The sequence below is a fragment of the Dendrobates tinctorius genome, unplaced genomic scaffold (assembly GCF_039654945.1).
Source record: "Dendrobates tinctorius isolate UK_male_01 unplaced genomic scaffold, ASM3965494v1 ptg000003l, whole genome shotgun sequence".
Taxonomy (NCBI): domain Eukaryota; kingdom Metazoa; phylum Chordata; class Amphibia; order Anura; family Dendrobatidae; genus Dendrobates; species Dendrobates tinctorius.
This window is the reverse complement of record NW_027361671.1, coordinates 100,677,886-100,695,406: the sequence shown is the minus strand read 5'-3', so window position 1 is coordinate 100,695,406 and position 17,521 is coordinate 100,677,886. Positions and strand designations below refer to the sequence as shown.

Here is a 17,521-nt window from a genome sequence, read left to right as displayed (position 1 = left end):
AATATGGGCACTGGTGAGGCTGCATTGATGTGCACTGATCAGGCTGCGCTGAAGGGCACTGATCAGGCTGCATTGATGGGCACTGATCAGGCTGCATTGATGGGCACTGATCAGGCTGCATTGATGGGCACTGATCAGGCTGCGCTGATGGGCACTGATCAGGCTGCGCTGATGGGCACTGATCAGGCTGCATTGATGGGCACTGATCAGGCTGCATTGATGGGCACTGATCAGGCTGCATTGATGGGCACTGATCAGGCTGCATTGATGGGCACTGATCAGGCTGCATTGATGGGCACTGATCAGGCTGCATTGATGGACACTGATCAGGCTGCATTGATGGGCAGTGCAGACTGTATGTCTCTGTGTGGGCAGTTTTATTGCTGGTATATTGTTTTGGTAGCGCTGTATATATGTTGGTATTTTACTAATAGCAATTTTGAATCCCTAGGAAGCAATGATATCAAGAAAGAGAAAAAATTGACTCGAAGTGTAGGATATTCGAAGAACCCAAAAAATCGGTAAGTTTGATGATTTAACTTCATTTTTAATATAGTATTTGTTCCTATTTTTGTTTTATTACCTCTAAATAAGATATGTGCAGTGTGCACAGGAATTTATTCATAATTTTTTTTAAACTATATTCCGGCCCTCCAATGGTCCGAGGGACCGTGATCTGGCCCCCTGTTTAAAAAGTTTGAGGACCCCTGCCTTAAAGCATCTGTTTGGAACCTATATAAAGCAGAGAGCAATCCAGTTTATCCATGCCGTTTGCAGGTCTGTACATATAGATATTAGGTCCTCCCCCAACAAAGACTCACGGAAGAATTTAGACCAGTGGATCCTTGCGGAGAACAACGGGTCTGTCTAATGGAATTATTTACAGATGATAACTGCTCCCTGAGACTCTCAACCTCCCTCTGAGCAGCTTCCGCTCTCTGAAAAAGACAGGAAAAATAGATAGCAGCCATCAACACAAGTCAGACTTTTGGAGATAGTAAAAATGTTAAATTGTGTGACACAGTGTGATGTGTTTTGATTCTATTAAATAATGGTTCAGGTCCTAATCCTGTCTAAAACAACACTGATTTGTAAGAATATGTAATCTGTCAACATGTACTTGGTGTATATGAGGTGGTAAATGTCCCACCTCTCCTTTCACTAAGCCACCAGAAAATGCATTCCCACTGATCTTAAGAGAAAGCTGAATGTCCCAATAAGTAGAAAATGCCCTGGAAATACCCATCAGAGAAGGCATAACACTTCGTAACAAGGGCAAGATGAAATTGATGGGCAATACACTAGGAAGAGAGTTACTCCCAGTATACGTCTAGGACAGCATTGCATGTCTATGTACAGTGGCTTTGGTAAAGCTGGAAATAAGAACATTGGTACTGCTTTTAAACTAATGATGAGGAGCTTCACACTACACTACTCTTTAAAGGTTTGCATGAAACCAGAGTATTTTTTTTACTGTACTTTATTATGAATTATCGGGTTTTCATGTTTTACTCATTTCTTCAATTGCACGTGTCAGCTGAGTCCATACACTCGTTCCTTTACAACATAGATATTATATGCGTAACTATGAAAAACTGTTCGAATATATTCACTCACAGCAGAATTGTTACAGAAGCTTCTGTCCCATTTTTTTGAATGAGGTAAAGAAGGTCATATGCTTTCTGCAAAAGCAATCACATTCAGATGAAACTACGTACAATACACATAATACCATGACACATGCCTAGTAGTGATGGGCGAGCGTGCCTGGCACTGTTCAATACACCATCGAGCATCGGGATTCTTGATAGAGTAGCGAGCAGTGCCGAGTATCGCATGTGCTCGAGTGCTCAGATCCCCGAGAGAGAGAGTGGGACAGAAAACCAAGGCTCCGAAAAGCCACATGTGTATGGAGTGGATGTTAATGTGCACTGTCGCTCCATTTATTCTTATGGAAGTGTCGAAGACCAGATGAGTGCTTATACTTTGAAATCTACAGCGGTCCCATTAAGAATGAATGGAGCAACAATGTGTATGATCGATCACCGCTCCAATCTCAGTATCGGTGAGGGTCCCAACGATTGGGAAGATATCCTCTATGTCGTAGAGAAGGGATAACTTTAAAACTAGAGAATATACCTTTAATACCACACAAGATATACAAATTGATTGAGAACACTAATGTTAGCAGAGTACTTACCAGATGAGCTTTTTCAAGATTGGTCATTATCATGCCCACTTCATCAGCCCTAAAAAAAGGTTAACATACATATAATTACATATACAGCATACCATTAACTTGTAAAGCTAGGGTATTCTATGAAAGAAGTTTTATATGACAAAACAAACCATCAGAACAAAATCATGCCAAATTTTGAGTCAACCAAAAGACATAGTCTAAATATTTTTTTCATGTCATTTTCATTGGTTAGCCAGTTAATACTTTAAAGTGTACAGAAAAATACTGTAAATTCTGTATATAAGATATCTGGAGTTTTTGTACTGTTTTCAGGGTTTGTCTAGATAGAATTTTTTTTCCTGGCATTTTTTCCATAGGCATTGCAGTTGCCTTAGGTCTCAAGTCAAGTCGCAGTTAAAACGCTGGAATTCTTTATATGTAATATGGCAATTTGACACTGCCGTTTCAACATCACCATATAGCCCTAGTCTTCGGGCTCATACTCACTTGCGAGAGACTTGAATGATTCTCATGTGAGTCTCTCGCATGAAACTTGGCACTGCCGCCGGCACTCGGACCGGAGCGTGCGGCTGCATAGAAATACATGTAGCCGCACACTCCGGTCCCAGTGCTGGCGGCAGTGCCATGTTGTCATGCGAGAGACTCGAGAATCATGCGAGTCTCTCGCAAGTGGGTATGAGCCCTTAGACTGGAGCTACATGGTGACTTTGCCGCGACACAAGTCATGCAGCCCAGAATTGCTATCTGCCGCTGCTACATCGCAGCATAATACAGGTGAATAGGGCCGCACTTCGAGTTCTAGGGTACAGCAAGTCGTAATAGACCCAACTTTTTGAGACATGCTTGTCATGCTCGTAGAACTCTAGGGGTCACAATGTGACCCCACTCATCTTCCTTACGCTGCACTATAAAATGGTGCTAGAGATCCTGTAGTAGGATGACTGGGGGAGTATTGCAGTATAATCAGCATGAAAATTTGACTTTTTTTTTTTTAAAGAATGCAGATTCAATTTAATTTTTTTAAAATTCCCTGCAGGAAATTCATTATCAGATGTATTAGCCATCTGCAGAATGCAGTAATGTAGGGTCATACTCCATCAAAATGAAGGGCTATACCTTTTGGAATAGATCAAATAGAAGATTTCTATGTATGAGCAGTTACAGCAGATTAAATAAGAAAAAAGCCAATAATTAAACCTAATCATGAACCTGTGAAATGAGTTCTGCTTACAGTTCTCACAGCAGCGGAGTAATAGACAATAATACTTTACACCTTGGCAGCCAGACGTTAAATTGTGACAACCTAGATTAAGGCTCATATTGTGCACATGAATTTCTCTCAATCACCATCAAAGAGAGAATTATTTACAACACATCTAGGTAAGGGAGGTCTATCAAATTATCAAAGAACATCCGCTTTGGTGTAATAAGATTAAGCGTTCTCTCAGTGTTGCATAATATGAAGAGGAAATGTGTTGCCGTGTGTTAGTAAGACTGGCAAACCACACCAGCAGCTGTGAGATTTGGCAGCCTGCACTACTGGATGGAGCCAAAGGGGCGCAAAAGACGTTCCAAATTCATAAAAAAGGATGGCACCACACCAATTAAAATAACAACCAGCAAATGTACATTTAATGAAGTCAAGACGTTATTTTAATAAAAATTCACTGCTTTCGTCTTCCCAAAGCAGCAGCTGCTCCTGTGTGTTGTATACAAGCGGCCTGCAGTTCGCAGCTTTAAGTAACGCTTTAGGAATTGGCTGGGATGTCTATTAGATATGTCATGCTCACAGCGTTACAGGTCCTCAGCTCCTGTCCTGTACAAAAAACAGACATTTTATTTGGCGAGTCTATTTACAGTATTGGATGTTTTACAGCTCAAATAGTAGCTGATGACAACCAGTGACAGGTGCACAGGAACCAAAATCATTGTTATATAAGCCCCGAATGTGTCACTGAGCATGTATGTTCTGATTAGCCATGTCTGCTCCTCTGTGAAGGAGTCGGCACTGTATTCAGTTGATTATGACTACCATCAAGTGTCAAAGGGGAGACAAAATTAACTGTATTCAAATTGTAAAATCCTCCTGACCTTCACTAGCTCATTCTTGGGAACGATTGATGGAATACCTTCAGGGTCTCAAACTAAAATGGGGTACCGGGCCACTTCAAAAAATCCCATTAAGATGTGAGGCGCACTGTTAAATTTCGACTGGAGCAACACGGCACTACATAGATCGTTTGGCCAAAGTTTGTTCTGTGTAGCTGTCACATAGCAGAGTCATACATAAATGGTGTCACAATGCCTAGTTTACTGCGACCCAAGAGCCTCAATATACAGCATTATGGCCCCCGAGGTTCTCCATATACAGTAGGATGGCCACATAGTCTTCTAAATACAGAATGATTGCTCCACAGCCCCCTTATAAACACAATGATGGCAAGCTGCGCAGATGTGTCTATTTATCTGTGACACAGCTGCGACAGCAATTGGCACCTTCAACACACAGTGCTTGCCCCACCGATAGCTGCCCCTCTGCTACATGGCTTTGTCCGGCGCTGGCTGTGGGCTGTAAAAAATTGCTTTGGGGGCAACTTGTTGGAGACCCCGGGAGTGAATAGCTCCTGGTCTGTTCGCTTCCCAAAGCTGTCCCACATTGTCCATATAAGAGATGCCAGGTAGCATTGCTTGTCTTCAGTGAAGGAGACTAGCAGTTATTCTACTGCTAGTACTCATGTCTATATATATATAGATACGCGGGTATATAGATAGGTCGCTTGGCCAAAGTTCGCTCTGTATAAATATATATATATATATATATATAAACATTTCCAGACCGTTATGTCCTTGAGATAATGTACAGTTAATTAGTATTTGCTGTAGTTTCATATGAAATCATTGCTTATCATCAGCTATTTTGGCCTCGAGAGGGAGGCCATAAAAGCTGATGCTTTAACAAAACTAAGTCTGATATTGTCTATGCATCATCAGAAATAAGCAACTGTTATGTGACCTTGCAGTTCGAGATTCTGGCAACAAAATTAGGTAATCAGCTCAGCACTGCAATATTTGTAGTCCCACAATCTGACAATTACCTAATGCAAGCTGACTGGATCATTAGCAGGCAAGAATATATGTTAGGATGGAGCTGGCTAGTGTCAGCGTGAGTTTGTGTTCTTTTGACCATTGGCGATCCAAGCTTATGCAAGAGGTGATCCAGATAATTGCTCCAAATTATGTACATTGTTGAATTTTCCCATTCCTTCTTAGAGTACATGCGCACAACATGTTTTTCAGGCTGATTCCACCTGAAATCCGCAAAAGCACTAATTAAAGCCAAAAAGATTGAACATAAGCACAGCAATGTTAAACTGACCTGCTGTGCCATCTTTTGTAAGTTCTTTTAACCACTTCAGGCTTCGAAAGCCATGAAGCTGCTAAAAGACGTGACCTGTCCACTATTCTGGTGGCTTCCGCTTTAATGCTGCTACTAAAAAAAACATCTGCAGCAATGCCATCGCAAAGTACAAGCCAATGAAACATCAGAAAAGACACTTCATGAAAAATATTGCCAGCATTTTCCTGAAGTGTCTTCTGCTTGCTTCAAAAATGATGCAGGTACACCAGGGTCTAAAGGTATGGTGCACATACCCATATTTAGTAAACTTTTTCAGAATTTATGTTCTATTTGATTTTGTATTACCAGTTTTACTATTGCTTTAGCCATAAATCTTTTGACACATCGGAATCAGACCAGGCAACCCCTTTAATATTCTAAAATTGTATTCTTGTAATGGACAACAGTACCGAAGGGCCAATCTATCAAATATTATTAGGACTAATGTGGATCCAGCTGACCCTTGCTCTGGCCTCTTCTCATGGCAGAACAGACTGAATCATTCGCTATGTCAGAATTCCTTTCAGATAAAAACAGTTGCCAGGTTCCTGAACACAGAGCCCGGGACACCAGCCAATTCCTCTTTGCAGTCTGATCTTGCAGGATTTCCCACTTCAAAGCCCAGGGATTGTTTTTTGGAAGCAAGTACTGTCCACTTATCTCTTTGTTATCATTTTACACTTGAAATTGAGAGTGTGATTAACATCAATTAAATTTATTCAACTTGTATAGTGAAAGGCCCAACTCGGATGAATAGTTATGGTTGATATAGCATAAGTAGATGATCAAATGCCACTGAACTACTGCAAAAATGGCTGATGATATAAACATTTACAGTTGTACTTGTACATTTACATTCTCCAGGTCAAATTTGCTAAATGAATCTAAAATGTGCACCATTTATATATTAATTTTAAAATATTAGACAGGTAACATTATTTTTTACAACATTTCTTAAAAAAACATTTTCAGTGAAAAGACTAAATTTTCATTAGGGGTTGCGTGAAATGAGAAAAATCTAATCAGAAAATACTGGTGAAGGATTTGAATTGATAAGCTGTGAAGCGATGTATGGGGGTGCTAGGTCTTTTTAAAAAGATAATAATGCAAAACAAAAGGCTAAAACAACCCTGCAGCAGCTGCAGTGGAAGAAAGGGAAGGTGCTGGTGTGGGCATCCACAGTCTACTGACCTGCACATCATCAACCCTTCACCCACGACCCTGTTTTCACCTTCCTTACCAGGCCAAATTTTACAGTAACTCTGGAACGCTTCAACATATCCCAGTTAATCTGAGAAAGTTTTTTCCTCGACGCATTGCGCTTCATGTTAGTGGTAAATTTAGGCTGATATTTTTCAATTTTATTTGTGAAAATATCGGAATTTTGTCAAAATTTTTTTAAATTTCTGTTTTCAAACTTATAATTTTTATGCCCTTAAATCAGATAGCTACCACTGAAAATTGTTAATAAATAACATTTACCACATGTATACTTTACATCAGCATAATTTTTGAAACATAATTTTTTATTGTCAGGAAGTTAGAATAGTTAAAATTTGATCAGCAATTTCTCAATTTTCCAACAAAATTTATAGAACCAATTTTTTAAGGGATCACATCCCATTTCAAGTGAATTTGGGTGGCCTACATGACAGAAAATAACCAAAAGTGACACCATTTTAAAAACTGCACTCCTCAAAGTCCTCAAAGCCTCATTCAAGAAGTTTATAACTAGTGTTGAGCGATACCACCCGATATTGAAAAATATCAGATCGGATTGGATCGGCCGATCTAAAAAAAATATCGGGTATCGCCGATTCCGATCCCGGAAGTCCCATTCAAGTCAATGGAACAGAAATATCGGAATTGAAAAAAACCCTTTCATTCCTTGTAGGTTAATTCTACATGAAGAAAAACAACTAAGAATAATGTAGAATGTATTGTGGGAGGTGTAGGAGACATTAAAGCTATAGAGCTTTAGCCAATCAAATGGAATAGCAGGAATAATTTTTTTATTTTAAAGACGTTTGGAGTTACAAAGATATTGACTATGTTAATCTCTTTTATATTTTGTCAGTTATGTATGTTTCACTACTTCCATGCTCTTCACCTTCTTTTTTACTTCTCCCACACTTTCTCCTTCATCATCCTCAGCAGCAGCATCTTTTTCATCAACTTCTTCTTCTTCACCTTATTCATCTTCTTCTTCTTCTTCTTCACCTTCTTCCTATTATTCTTTTTTTACATTCTTCATATTCTTCTTATTCAACTATTATTCTTCTTCATATTCTACTTCTTCATCTTCTTCCTATTCTTCTTCTTTATCATATTCTTATTTGTGACAGGCATTCCTGTAGTTGTTATCTATAAAAGTTTAAAGATTACACCTTCCGTTCTGCCTGTCACAAAAGATTTACAACAGGATTTGTCCGCGTTCAGTTTTGGCCTGCAGCAGCAGGCATTTTATAGGGGCACCACGAGGAGGAACGGTCTCACCCCCATACACTGCTTAGTCTTCTTCTGCTTAGAATTTAGATAATATCTTTTCCTCTGATTTTTAGTCTTATGCTTAATGTTCTTCTGCTTTTGGTCCTTCTGCTTTTGGTTTTTCTGCTTCTTGGTCTTCTGTCTCTTGTTGTTCTGCATCTTGGTGGTTGTCTTCATGTTCTTTGTCCTTTTGGTCATCTTCTTGAGGGTCATCTTTTTGGTCTTCTTCGGTGTGGTCTTCAGGGTCGTCGTCTTCAGGGTCATCGTCAGGGAGATCCAGAGTGAGAATCAAAAAACAATTTCACAAGCTTGAACTTGGAAAAGTAGCAGAAGGTACAAGAAGGCTGAGGAACTGCCGAGAACCAGCTGACGGTACTGGAACCCGGATGGGTAGCAGAAGGAACAATAGCAAATGGAACTAGCGAGGACCAGCTGACGGTGCTGGAACCCGGAGGGGCAGCAGTAGGAACAAGAGCTGACGGTTCTGGAACACGGTTACTAAGCAGGAGGAACCTGTGCTCCAAAGCACTACCAAGGACCAGCAGACATTGCTGGAACTCGGATACCAAGAAGGAGGCACCTAGGCCAAAGGCACTGCCGAGAACCAGCTGACGGTGCTGGAACCCGGATGGTTAGCAGAAGCTGCAAGAGAAAATGAAACTAGCGAGGACCAGCTGATGGTGCTGGAACCTGGAGGGGCAGCAGAAGGAACAAGAGCCAATGACACAAACGTGGACCAGCTGACGGTGCTGGAACACGGTTACTAAGCAGGAGGTACCTGTGCTCCAAAGCACTACCAAGGACCAGTAGACGTTGCTGGAACTCGGATACCGAGAAGGAGGCACCTAGGCCAAATGCTCTGCTGAGAAACAGCTGACGGTGCTGGAACCCGGATGGGTAGCAGAAGCTGCAAGAGCAAATGAAACTACACTGTGTTCCAAATTATTATGCAAATGATATTTTTCTCTGATTTTCCTAAATAGTCGGTACAAATGACAGTCATTATAATAAAAGTCATCACCGGTTAGAGTATACATCAAATTTTATTGAAGAAACCTCCCAATATTAACAGTATAATCTCCAAAATGAATAAAAACTCAAATTGCACTGTTCCAAATTATTAGGCACAGTAGAATTTCTAAACATTTGATATGTTTTAAAGAACTGAAAATGCTCATTTGTGGAATTTGCAGCATTAGGAGGTCACATTCACTAAACAAAAAGGATATTTTGGAGTTAAACAGCTTAACAGGCCAAGTTACATGTTAACATAGGAACCCTTTCTTTGATATCACCTTCACAAATCTTACATCCATTGAAATTGTGAGTTTTTGGAGAGTTTCTGCTTGTATTTCTTTGCATGAAGTCAGAATAGCCTCCCAGAAATGCTGTTTTGATGTAAGCTGCCTCCCACCCTCATAGATCTTTTGCTTGATGATACTCCAAAGGTTCTCTATAGGGTTGAGGTCAGGGGAAGATGGTGGCCACACCATGAGTTTATCTCCTTTTATGCCCATAGCAGTCAATGACTCAGAGGTATTCTTTGCAGGATGAGATGGTGCATTGTCATGCATGAAGATGATTTTGCTCCAGAAGGCACATTTCTGCTTTTTATACCATGAAAGACAGCTGTCAGTCAGAAACTCTATATACTTTGCAGAGGTCATTTTCACACCTTCAGGAACCTTAAAGGGCCCTACCAACTGTTTCCCCATGATTCCGGCCCAAAACATGACTCCTCCACCTCCTTGCTGACGTCGCAGCCTTGTTGGGACATAGTGGCCATCCACCAACCATCCACTACTCCATCCATCTGGACCATCCAGGGTTGCTCGACACTCATCAGTAAACAAGACTGTTTGAAAATTAGTCTTCATGTATGTCTGGGCCCACTGCAACCATTTCTGCTTGTGAACACTGTTTAGTGGTGGCCGAATAGTAGATTTATGCACCCCAGCAAGCCTTTGAAGGATTCTACACCTTGAGGTTCGAGGGACTCCAGAGGCACCAGCAGCTTTAAATATCTGTTTGCTGGTTTGTAATGGCTTTTTAGCAGTCACTCACTTAATCCAATGAACTTGCCTGGCAGAAACCTTCCTCATTCTGCCTTTATCAGCACAAACATGTCTGTGCTCAGAATCAACCACAAATCTCTTAACAGTACAATGATCACGTTTAAGTTTTTGGGAAATATCTAATGTTTTCATCTCTTGACCAAGGCATTGCACTATTTGATGCTTTTCAGCAGCAGAGAGATCCTTTTTATTTCCTAAATTCCTTGAAACCTGTGCCCTGCTTAATAATGTGGAACATTATTCTTAAGTAGCTTTCCTTTAATTGAGCTCACCTGGTAAACTAATTATCATAGGTATTTGAGATTGATTTCAGTGATCCAAAGAGCCCTGATACACAATATCATCTATGAGTTTATTTGATAAACAAAAAATTACATCTTTATGACACTTAAATCCAATTTGCATAATAATTTGGAACACAGTGTAGCGAGGACCAGCTGATGGTGCTGGAACCCGGAGGGGCAGCAGAAGGAACAAGAGCCAATGGCACAACCGTGGACCAGCTGACGGTGCTGGAACACGGTTACTAAGCAGGAGGTACCTGTGCTACAAAGCACTACCAAGGACCAGCAGACGTTGCTGGAACTCGGATACCGAGAAGGAGGCACCAAGGCCAAAGGCTCTGCCGAGAACCAGCTGACGGTGCTGGAACCCGTATAGGTAGCACAAGGTACCCATAATCAACAAAGTTGCAAGGCCGCGAGCAGGATGCAGTTACCGAAACCCACAGTCCAACAGGGGGTGCTTGTCCTATTGGCACTACGGAACCAGCCTTTATTACCAGAACCCGCAGCCCACATAGGAAGCACCGAAACTGCAGGCACCATAGACTCGGCTAACCCGACCGCAATACGACAGGACAACGTATTGGTGGCAAAGTGACGTTGACACTACCTGGAAACAGCAGGCGTGCTGGAACCAGGCTGGGCAGGAGGGAGTGCCCGTGCAGAAGACACTTCCGAGAACCAGCTGACGGTGCTGGAACCCGGATGGGTAGCAGAAGCTACAAGAGTCAATGGAACTACCGAGAACCAGCTGACAGTGCTGGAACCCAGAGTGGCAGCAGAAGGAACAACAGCCAATGGCACAACCGTGGAACAGCTGACGGTGCTGGAACACGGTTACTAAGCAGGAGGTACCTGTGCTAGAAAGCACTACCAAGGACCAGCAGACGTTGCTGGAACTCGGATACCAAGAAGGAGGCACCTAGGCCAAAGGCACTGCCGAGAACCAGCTGACGGTGCTGGAACCTGGATGGGTAGCAGAAGGTACCCATGAAAAAGACAAAGTTGCAAGGCCGTTAGCCGGCCGCAGTTACCAAAACCCACAGTCCTACAGGGGGTGCTTGTCCTATTGGCACTACGGAACCAGCCTTTATTACCAGAACCCGCAGCCCACATAGGAAGCACCTAAACTGCGGGCACCATAGGCTCGGCTAACCTGACGGCAACAAGACAGGGCAACGTATTGGTGGCAAAGTGACGTTGACACTACCCGGAAAAAGCAGGCGCGCTGGAACCAGACTGGGCAGGAGGGAGTACCCGTGCCAAAGACACTTCTGAGCAGCAACTGGCGATGTTGGAGCCCAGGATCAATCACGGGGCAGGCTGAGGCCTACTTGGAGCAAGTTTTAGATCGGTTGTACCCTACTACTGATTGTAACCGTGCTCCACTTAGGCCTCTGGCTCTACTGTCTCTAGTATTTCCCCTGGCCTCCAACCCCGCCAGTTGCTGCTCTGAAGTGGCGTCTGCACAATCCCCACTTGTTCCTGGGCTACAGGGGCTCTTTCACGTCAGTGGATCCCCTGATGTGTGTCCGGCAAGGTCTCCTGCTCTGTCCACATTCCCACTACTAGTAATGGGAATGTGGACAGAGCAGGAGACATTGCCGGACACACATCAGGGGATCCACTGACGTGACAGAGCTCCTGTAACCCAGGAACAAGTGTGGATTGTGGAGATGCCACTTCAGAGCAGCAGCTGGCGGGGTTGGAGGCCAGGGGAAATACTAGAGACAGTGGAGCCAGAGGCCTAAGTGGAGCATGGTTAAAAATCAGTAGTAGTGTGACTGTGTAGGCAGCAGGAGACTTTGCCATCCACACAGCAGGGGAGCAGCTGGCGTTACTGAACCCCACTGACACAGGAGCGAGTGTTTCTATCTGTGCGGATGGCACTTCCAAGCAACAACTGGCTGTGTTGAAGCCCAGGATCAATCACGGAGCTGGCTGAGGCCAACTTGGAGCAAGTAGAAAATAAGATGTAGTGTGATTTGGGAGGCAGCAGGAGACTTTGCCATCCACACAGCAGGGGAGCAGCTGGCATTACTGAACCCCACTAACACAGGAGCTAGTGTGTTTTTCTCTGTGAAGACGACACTTCTGAACACCAACTGGCGTTGTTGGAGCCCAGGATGAAGCATGGAGCAGGCTGAGGCCTGATGTTTTTGGCATGTGGAGGCAGCAGGAGACATTGCCGTCTACACAGCAGGGGAACAGCAGACATTACTGAACCCCACTAACACAGGAGCTAGTGTGTTTTTCTCTGTGAAGACGGCACTTCTGAACACCAACTGGCGTTGTTGGAGCCCAGGATGAAGCATGGAGCAAGCTGAGGCCTGATGTTTTTGGCATGTGGAGGCAGCAGGAGACATTGCCATCCACACAGCAGGGGAACAGCAGACGTTACTGAACCCCACTAACACAGGAGCTAGTGTGGTTTTCTCTGTGAAGACGGCACTTCTGAACACCAACTGGCGTTGTTGGAGCACAGGATCTATCATGCAGCAAGCGGAGGCGAACTTGCAGCAGGTTTTATATAGGTTGTAGACTACTGCTGATTGTAACCGTGTTCCACTATGGCCTCTGGCTCCACTGTCTCTAGTATTTCCCCTGGCCTCCAACCCCGCCAGTTACAGCTCTGAAGTGGCGTCTGCACAATCCACACTTGTTCCTGTGTAACTGGGGCTCAGTCACGTCAGTTGATCCCCTGATGTGTGTCCGGCAAGGTCTCCTGCTCTGTCCTCATTCACACTACTAGTAATGGGAATGTGGACAGAGTAGGAGACATTGCCGGACACACATCAGGGGATCAACTGACGTGACTGAGGCCCAGTAACACAGAAACAAATGTGGATTGTGCAGACGCCACTTAAGAGCAGCAACTGGCGGGGTTGGAGTCCAGGGGAAAAACTAGAGACAGTGGAGCCACAGGCCTAAGTGGAGCACGGTTAAAAATCAGTAGTAGTTTGAATGTGGATGGAGCAGGAGACTTTGCCATCCACACAGCAGGGGAGCAACTGGCGTTACTGAACCCGACTAACACAGGAGCTAGTGTTTTTCTCTGTGCAGACGACACTTCTGAGCGACAACTGGCTGTGTTGAAGCCCAGGGATTATAGTTCAGGTGGTAGAAACATGAACACAACAGGAGACCTGGATACTGTTGCCAACCAATTATTTATTCGGGAAGAGGACTGGCAAATTCTGGCGAGATCCAGGCCTTGTTCATTTTCAGAAAAGTAAGCCGGTCAACGTTATCGGAAGATAGTCGCATGCGACGGTCTGTTAGTACACCACCTGCGGCCCTAAAGACGCGTTCCGATAATACACTGGCAGCAGGGCAAGCCAGCACCTCTAATGCATACTGGCTAAGCTCTGGACATGTATCCAGCTTAGAGACCAAAAACTTGAAGGGGGAAGAGCCATCTGGGAGTACACTGACAGGGCAAGACATGTAGTCTGTCACCATCTGACGGAAACGTTGCCTCCTGCTGACTGGAGCCGTCTGTGATGGTGTAGACAATTGTGGCGGACACACAAAACTTTGCCACATTTGGGCCATAGTGGTCTTGCATTGTGCTGACGCGCTGCCTCTGCTCCCTCTTTGTGCCGAGTTTCCTCCACTGCCTCGACGCACAGAGCTGCTTTGTAAAACACTAGCACCACTGCTGTCGGGTGGAATGGAAAACATGATGGCCTGCACCAGTGTGTCTTGGTACTCCCACAGTTTACGCTCCCGGGTCAACGGTGGTATGAGGCTTTGTAAGTTGTCCCGGTAGCGAGGATCTAGGAGGGTGTACACCCAATAATCAGTCGTGTTGAGAATGTGGGCGATGCGGCGGTCGTTTCTCAGGCACTGCAGCATGAAATCAACCATGTGCTGCAGACTCCCAACTGCCAAAGAAACGCTGTCCCCTGCTTGATGCGTCATATCTGCCTGCTCTGCATCACCCCACTCTCGCTGTACATACTGACTAGAGGATTGTGTACCTCCCTCCTCTGGAGAGATGTCTTCCTCCTCCATGGACTCCTCCTCATCCTCCTCACAAAGTGTCCCCTGCCTAGGCCTTTGTGAGGATGTGAGGAACCACGTAGCGCAGACTGTCCAGAAGCAGATGGCATTTGGGACTCCTCATCCTCCACCTCTTCCAAAACCTCCTCCCTTAGTACTTGGAGTGTTTTTTGAAGCAGGCAGATAAGGGGGACAGTCATGCTGACTAGTGCATCATCTGCACTCGCCATCCGCGTGGAATCATCGAAGGCACGCAAAACGGGCAGATGTCCTTCATAGAGGCCCACTCAGTGGTGCTGAAGTGTGACCGGCGCACAGTGCGACTTGTTTGCGCCTGATGCAGCTGGTACTCCATGACTGCTGCCTGCTGCTCACACAACCGCTCCAACATACGTAACGTTGAATTTCACCTGGTGGGTAGGTCACATATGATGCGATGTTCCGGAAGGCGTAATCGGCGCTGCAGAGCAGCAAGGCGCGATCTTGCCGTGCTGGAACGCCGCAAGTGAGCGCACTCTATGCGGACCTTGTGCAGCAGTGCATCAAGATCCGGATAGTCCCTCAGAAAGCTCTGCACGACCAAGTTCAGCACATGTGCCAGACATATGATGTGAGTGAGGTTGCCTAGGCCAAGAGCTGCCACCAGATTTCGGCCATTGTCACACACTACCAAGCCCGGCTGGAGATTCGCTGGCAGAAACCACACGTCGCTCTCCTGCTTGATGGCATTCCAGAGCTCCTGCGCTGTGTGGCTTCGATTCCCCAAAGAAATTAATTTGAGTATGGCCTGTTGACGTTTGGCCACGGCTGTGCTCATATCAGTCGTAACAGGCTCCTTCTGCGCTGTTTCTGAGGAACTTGAGTAGGAGGAGGAGTCAATGTGTACAGATTGGATTCCTGCAATCCGTGGAGTTGGCAGAACACGTGCAGCGCCACTCTCCAGATCTGTACCCGGCTCCACAACATTGACCCAATGGGCAGTGAGGGAAAGGTATCGTCCCTGTCCATGGTTACTGGTCCACGCATCAGTGGTCAGGTGGACCTTGCTACTGACGGCATTTAGTAGCGTATGTTGTATTTTTCCCTCCACATGTGTTTGCAGGGCAGGGACGGCTCGCCTGCTGAAATAAAAGCGGCTCCGCACGGTGTATTGTGGGACTGCCAATGCCATCAAGTCCCGGAAGGTGTCAGTCTCCACCAGCCTGAATGAGAGCATTTCAAGTGCCAGTAGTTTGGCAATGCCAGCATTCAGAGCCTGTGCTCGGGGACGGTTTGCCGAGTATGGCCGCCTTTTATCCCATGCCTGTGCTACCGATGGCTGTAGAGTGGCCTGGGAGTGTGAGGAGGACTGGGAACGTGGTGCTGTGGGTGGAAGTTCACTGGGTCTCCGGACAACAGTGCCAGAGGTTCCTCATTGGTGATCCTGTGAGGAAGCCAAACCAGCTGTGTGTGAGCTGGAGGAAGAGGCCACAACACGAGCTGAAGAGGTGGTAGGTGGTGCTGTACGTTGGCCTACGTCTTCAGTGTGTCTGTGTAACTCCACCTCGTGCTTGGCCCGCACATGTTTCCACATATTTGTGGTATTGAGGTTGCTGACATTTTTCCCTCTTTTGATTTTCTGATGACACAGCTTGCATTTGACAAAGTAAATGTCATCTGCAACTGTGTCAAAAAAGGACCATGCACTGCAAGTCTTGGGAGCGCCCATTTTGCCTTTTTTTCTTTTTGAAAGAGGAATGCTCCTACCGGGTGCCGAAGTGGAGGCTACAGGCAACCAAGTCTGCCCCCTCCCTCTCCCTCCTGTTTTGGTCGTTCGGGGAATCTCTTCCTCAGAGCTGCTCCCACCACCTTCCTGTTCCTCACGCCATAATGGGTCAAGGACCTCATCATCTACACTCCCCTCTTCAAACACCTGCTTCTCCTGGGTTGTCTCGCCAGCACCGCACACACCAGAAAGTGGTAACTGAGTCTCGTCATCATCTGATGCGTACTGAGGTGTGCTGATCATAGGCACTGGCCCACCCGCCTCTTCAGATTCCGAGGGACAAAGAAGTTGCGCATCGCGGCATACTCCCTCTTCTTCACATTCTTGAATGCTGCTTGGCTGGCCCCCTCTTTCCAAGCCAACAGATTCAGGGAACAGAAGTAGAGACTGTGATGGCTCCTGTCCAGGGCTCTCTGACTGCCTAGGCACTTTGGCAGGTGGTGAAGAGATGGTTGCTCTTCGGTGCTCTGGCCCTGAGAGGACGTGGAAGCCATTGAAGTCGATGCGTTAGCTGCCATCCATCCAACAACGGCTTCAATTTGTTCCTCCCGCAGCAGTGGGGTACAGCGAGGTCCTACAAAGGTGCGCATAAAGGACTGTTGCCTGGTGAATCTGGGGGATGCTGACTCACTGGTGCCAGCAGCAGGCACAGAATCCCCACGTCCTCTCCCTGCAGAATCCCCACGTCCTCTCCCTGCAGAATCCCCACGTCCTCTCCCTGCAGAATCCCCACGTCCTCCTCCTGCTGAAACTCCACGCCCACATGCCTTACTCCCTGCCTTCTTCATCTTGCTAGACTGATAAAGATAGGCAGAAAAGTACAAAGGGGGGCTTAGTGTGCTTATTCCTGAACAGCTGGTAAGAGGTATAAGAAACACTAATTTTATGAAGTGTGTGTGTGGACTACACTTTAAGTAGGAGCTAATGTGGCCTACACAACTGTCAAATGTAGTGTTTGGTGAACTTTATTTTGTTTTTTTTTTAAAAAAAAAATAAAAGGATGTGACCAAAGATTTGAAAGTGATAGTATCACAAACTTTTTGGAGCTATTACAATGCAGGCAGGTAACCTACAATGCAAAAGATGAGGCTCCAAAAAATGGGTAATACTAATCTGGCTGCAGCTGAAGGGCACAAGACAGAAAAAAGGCTCCTCTATTTACTCCTATATAGTGTTTGCAACCAACCAATGTAGATGGATACGGATGGATGCACACTAATAGGAGAAAAAAAAAGGAGCTGCAATAAAAGAAAAATTTGTGAGGCAGTGACGCACGCTGAGCGGCCTACAATCAGACGTAGCTGCAGG

General features: G+C 45.3%; 1 protein-coding gene across 1 annotated transcript in view; it reads right to left on the bottom strand.

The window, feature by feature from the left end:
• Window positions 1–17,521, bottom strand: part of CUX2 (cut like homeobox 2) — a 642,019-nt gene that overhangs the window by 88,052 nt on the left and 536,446 nt on the right. Inside the window, exons 9-10 of the mRNA XM_073564137.1 lie at window positions 2,201–2,249; window positions 822–938 (exon numbers count right to left, since the gene is read on the bottom strand). Coding sequence (XP_073420238.1) covers window positions 822–938; window positions 2,201–2,249 — 166 coding nt within the window. The remainder of the gene's footprint in view (window positions 1–821; window positions 939–2,200; window positions 2,250–17,521) is intronic.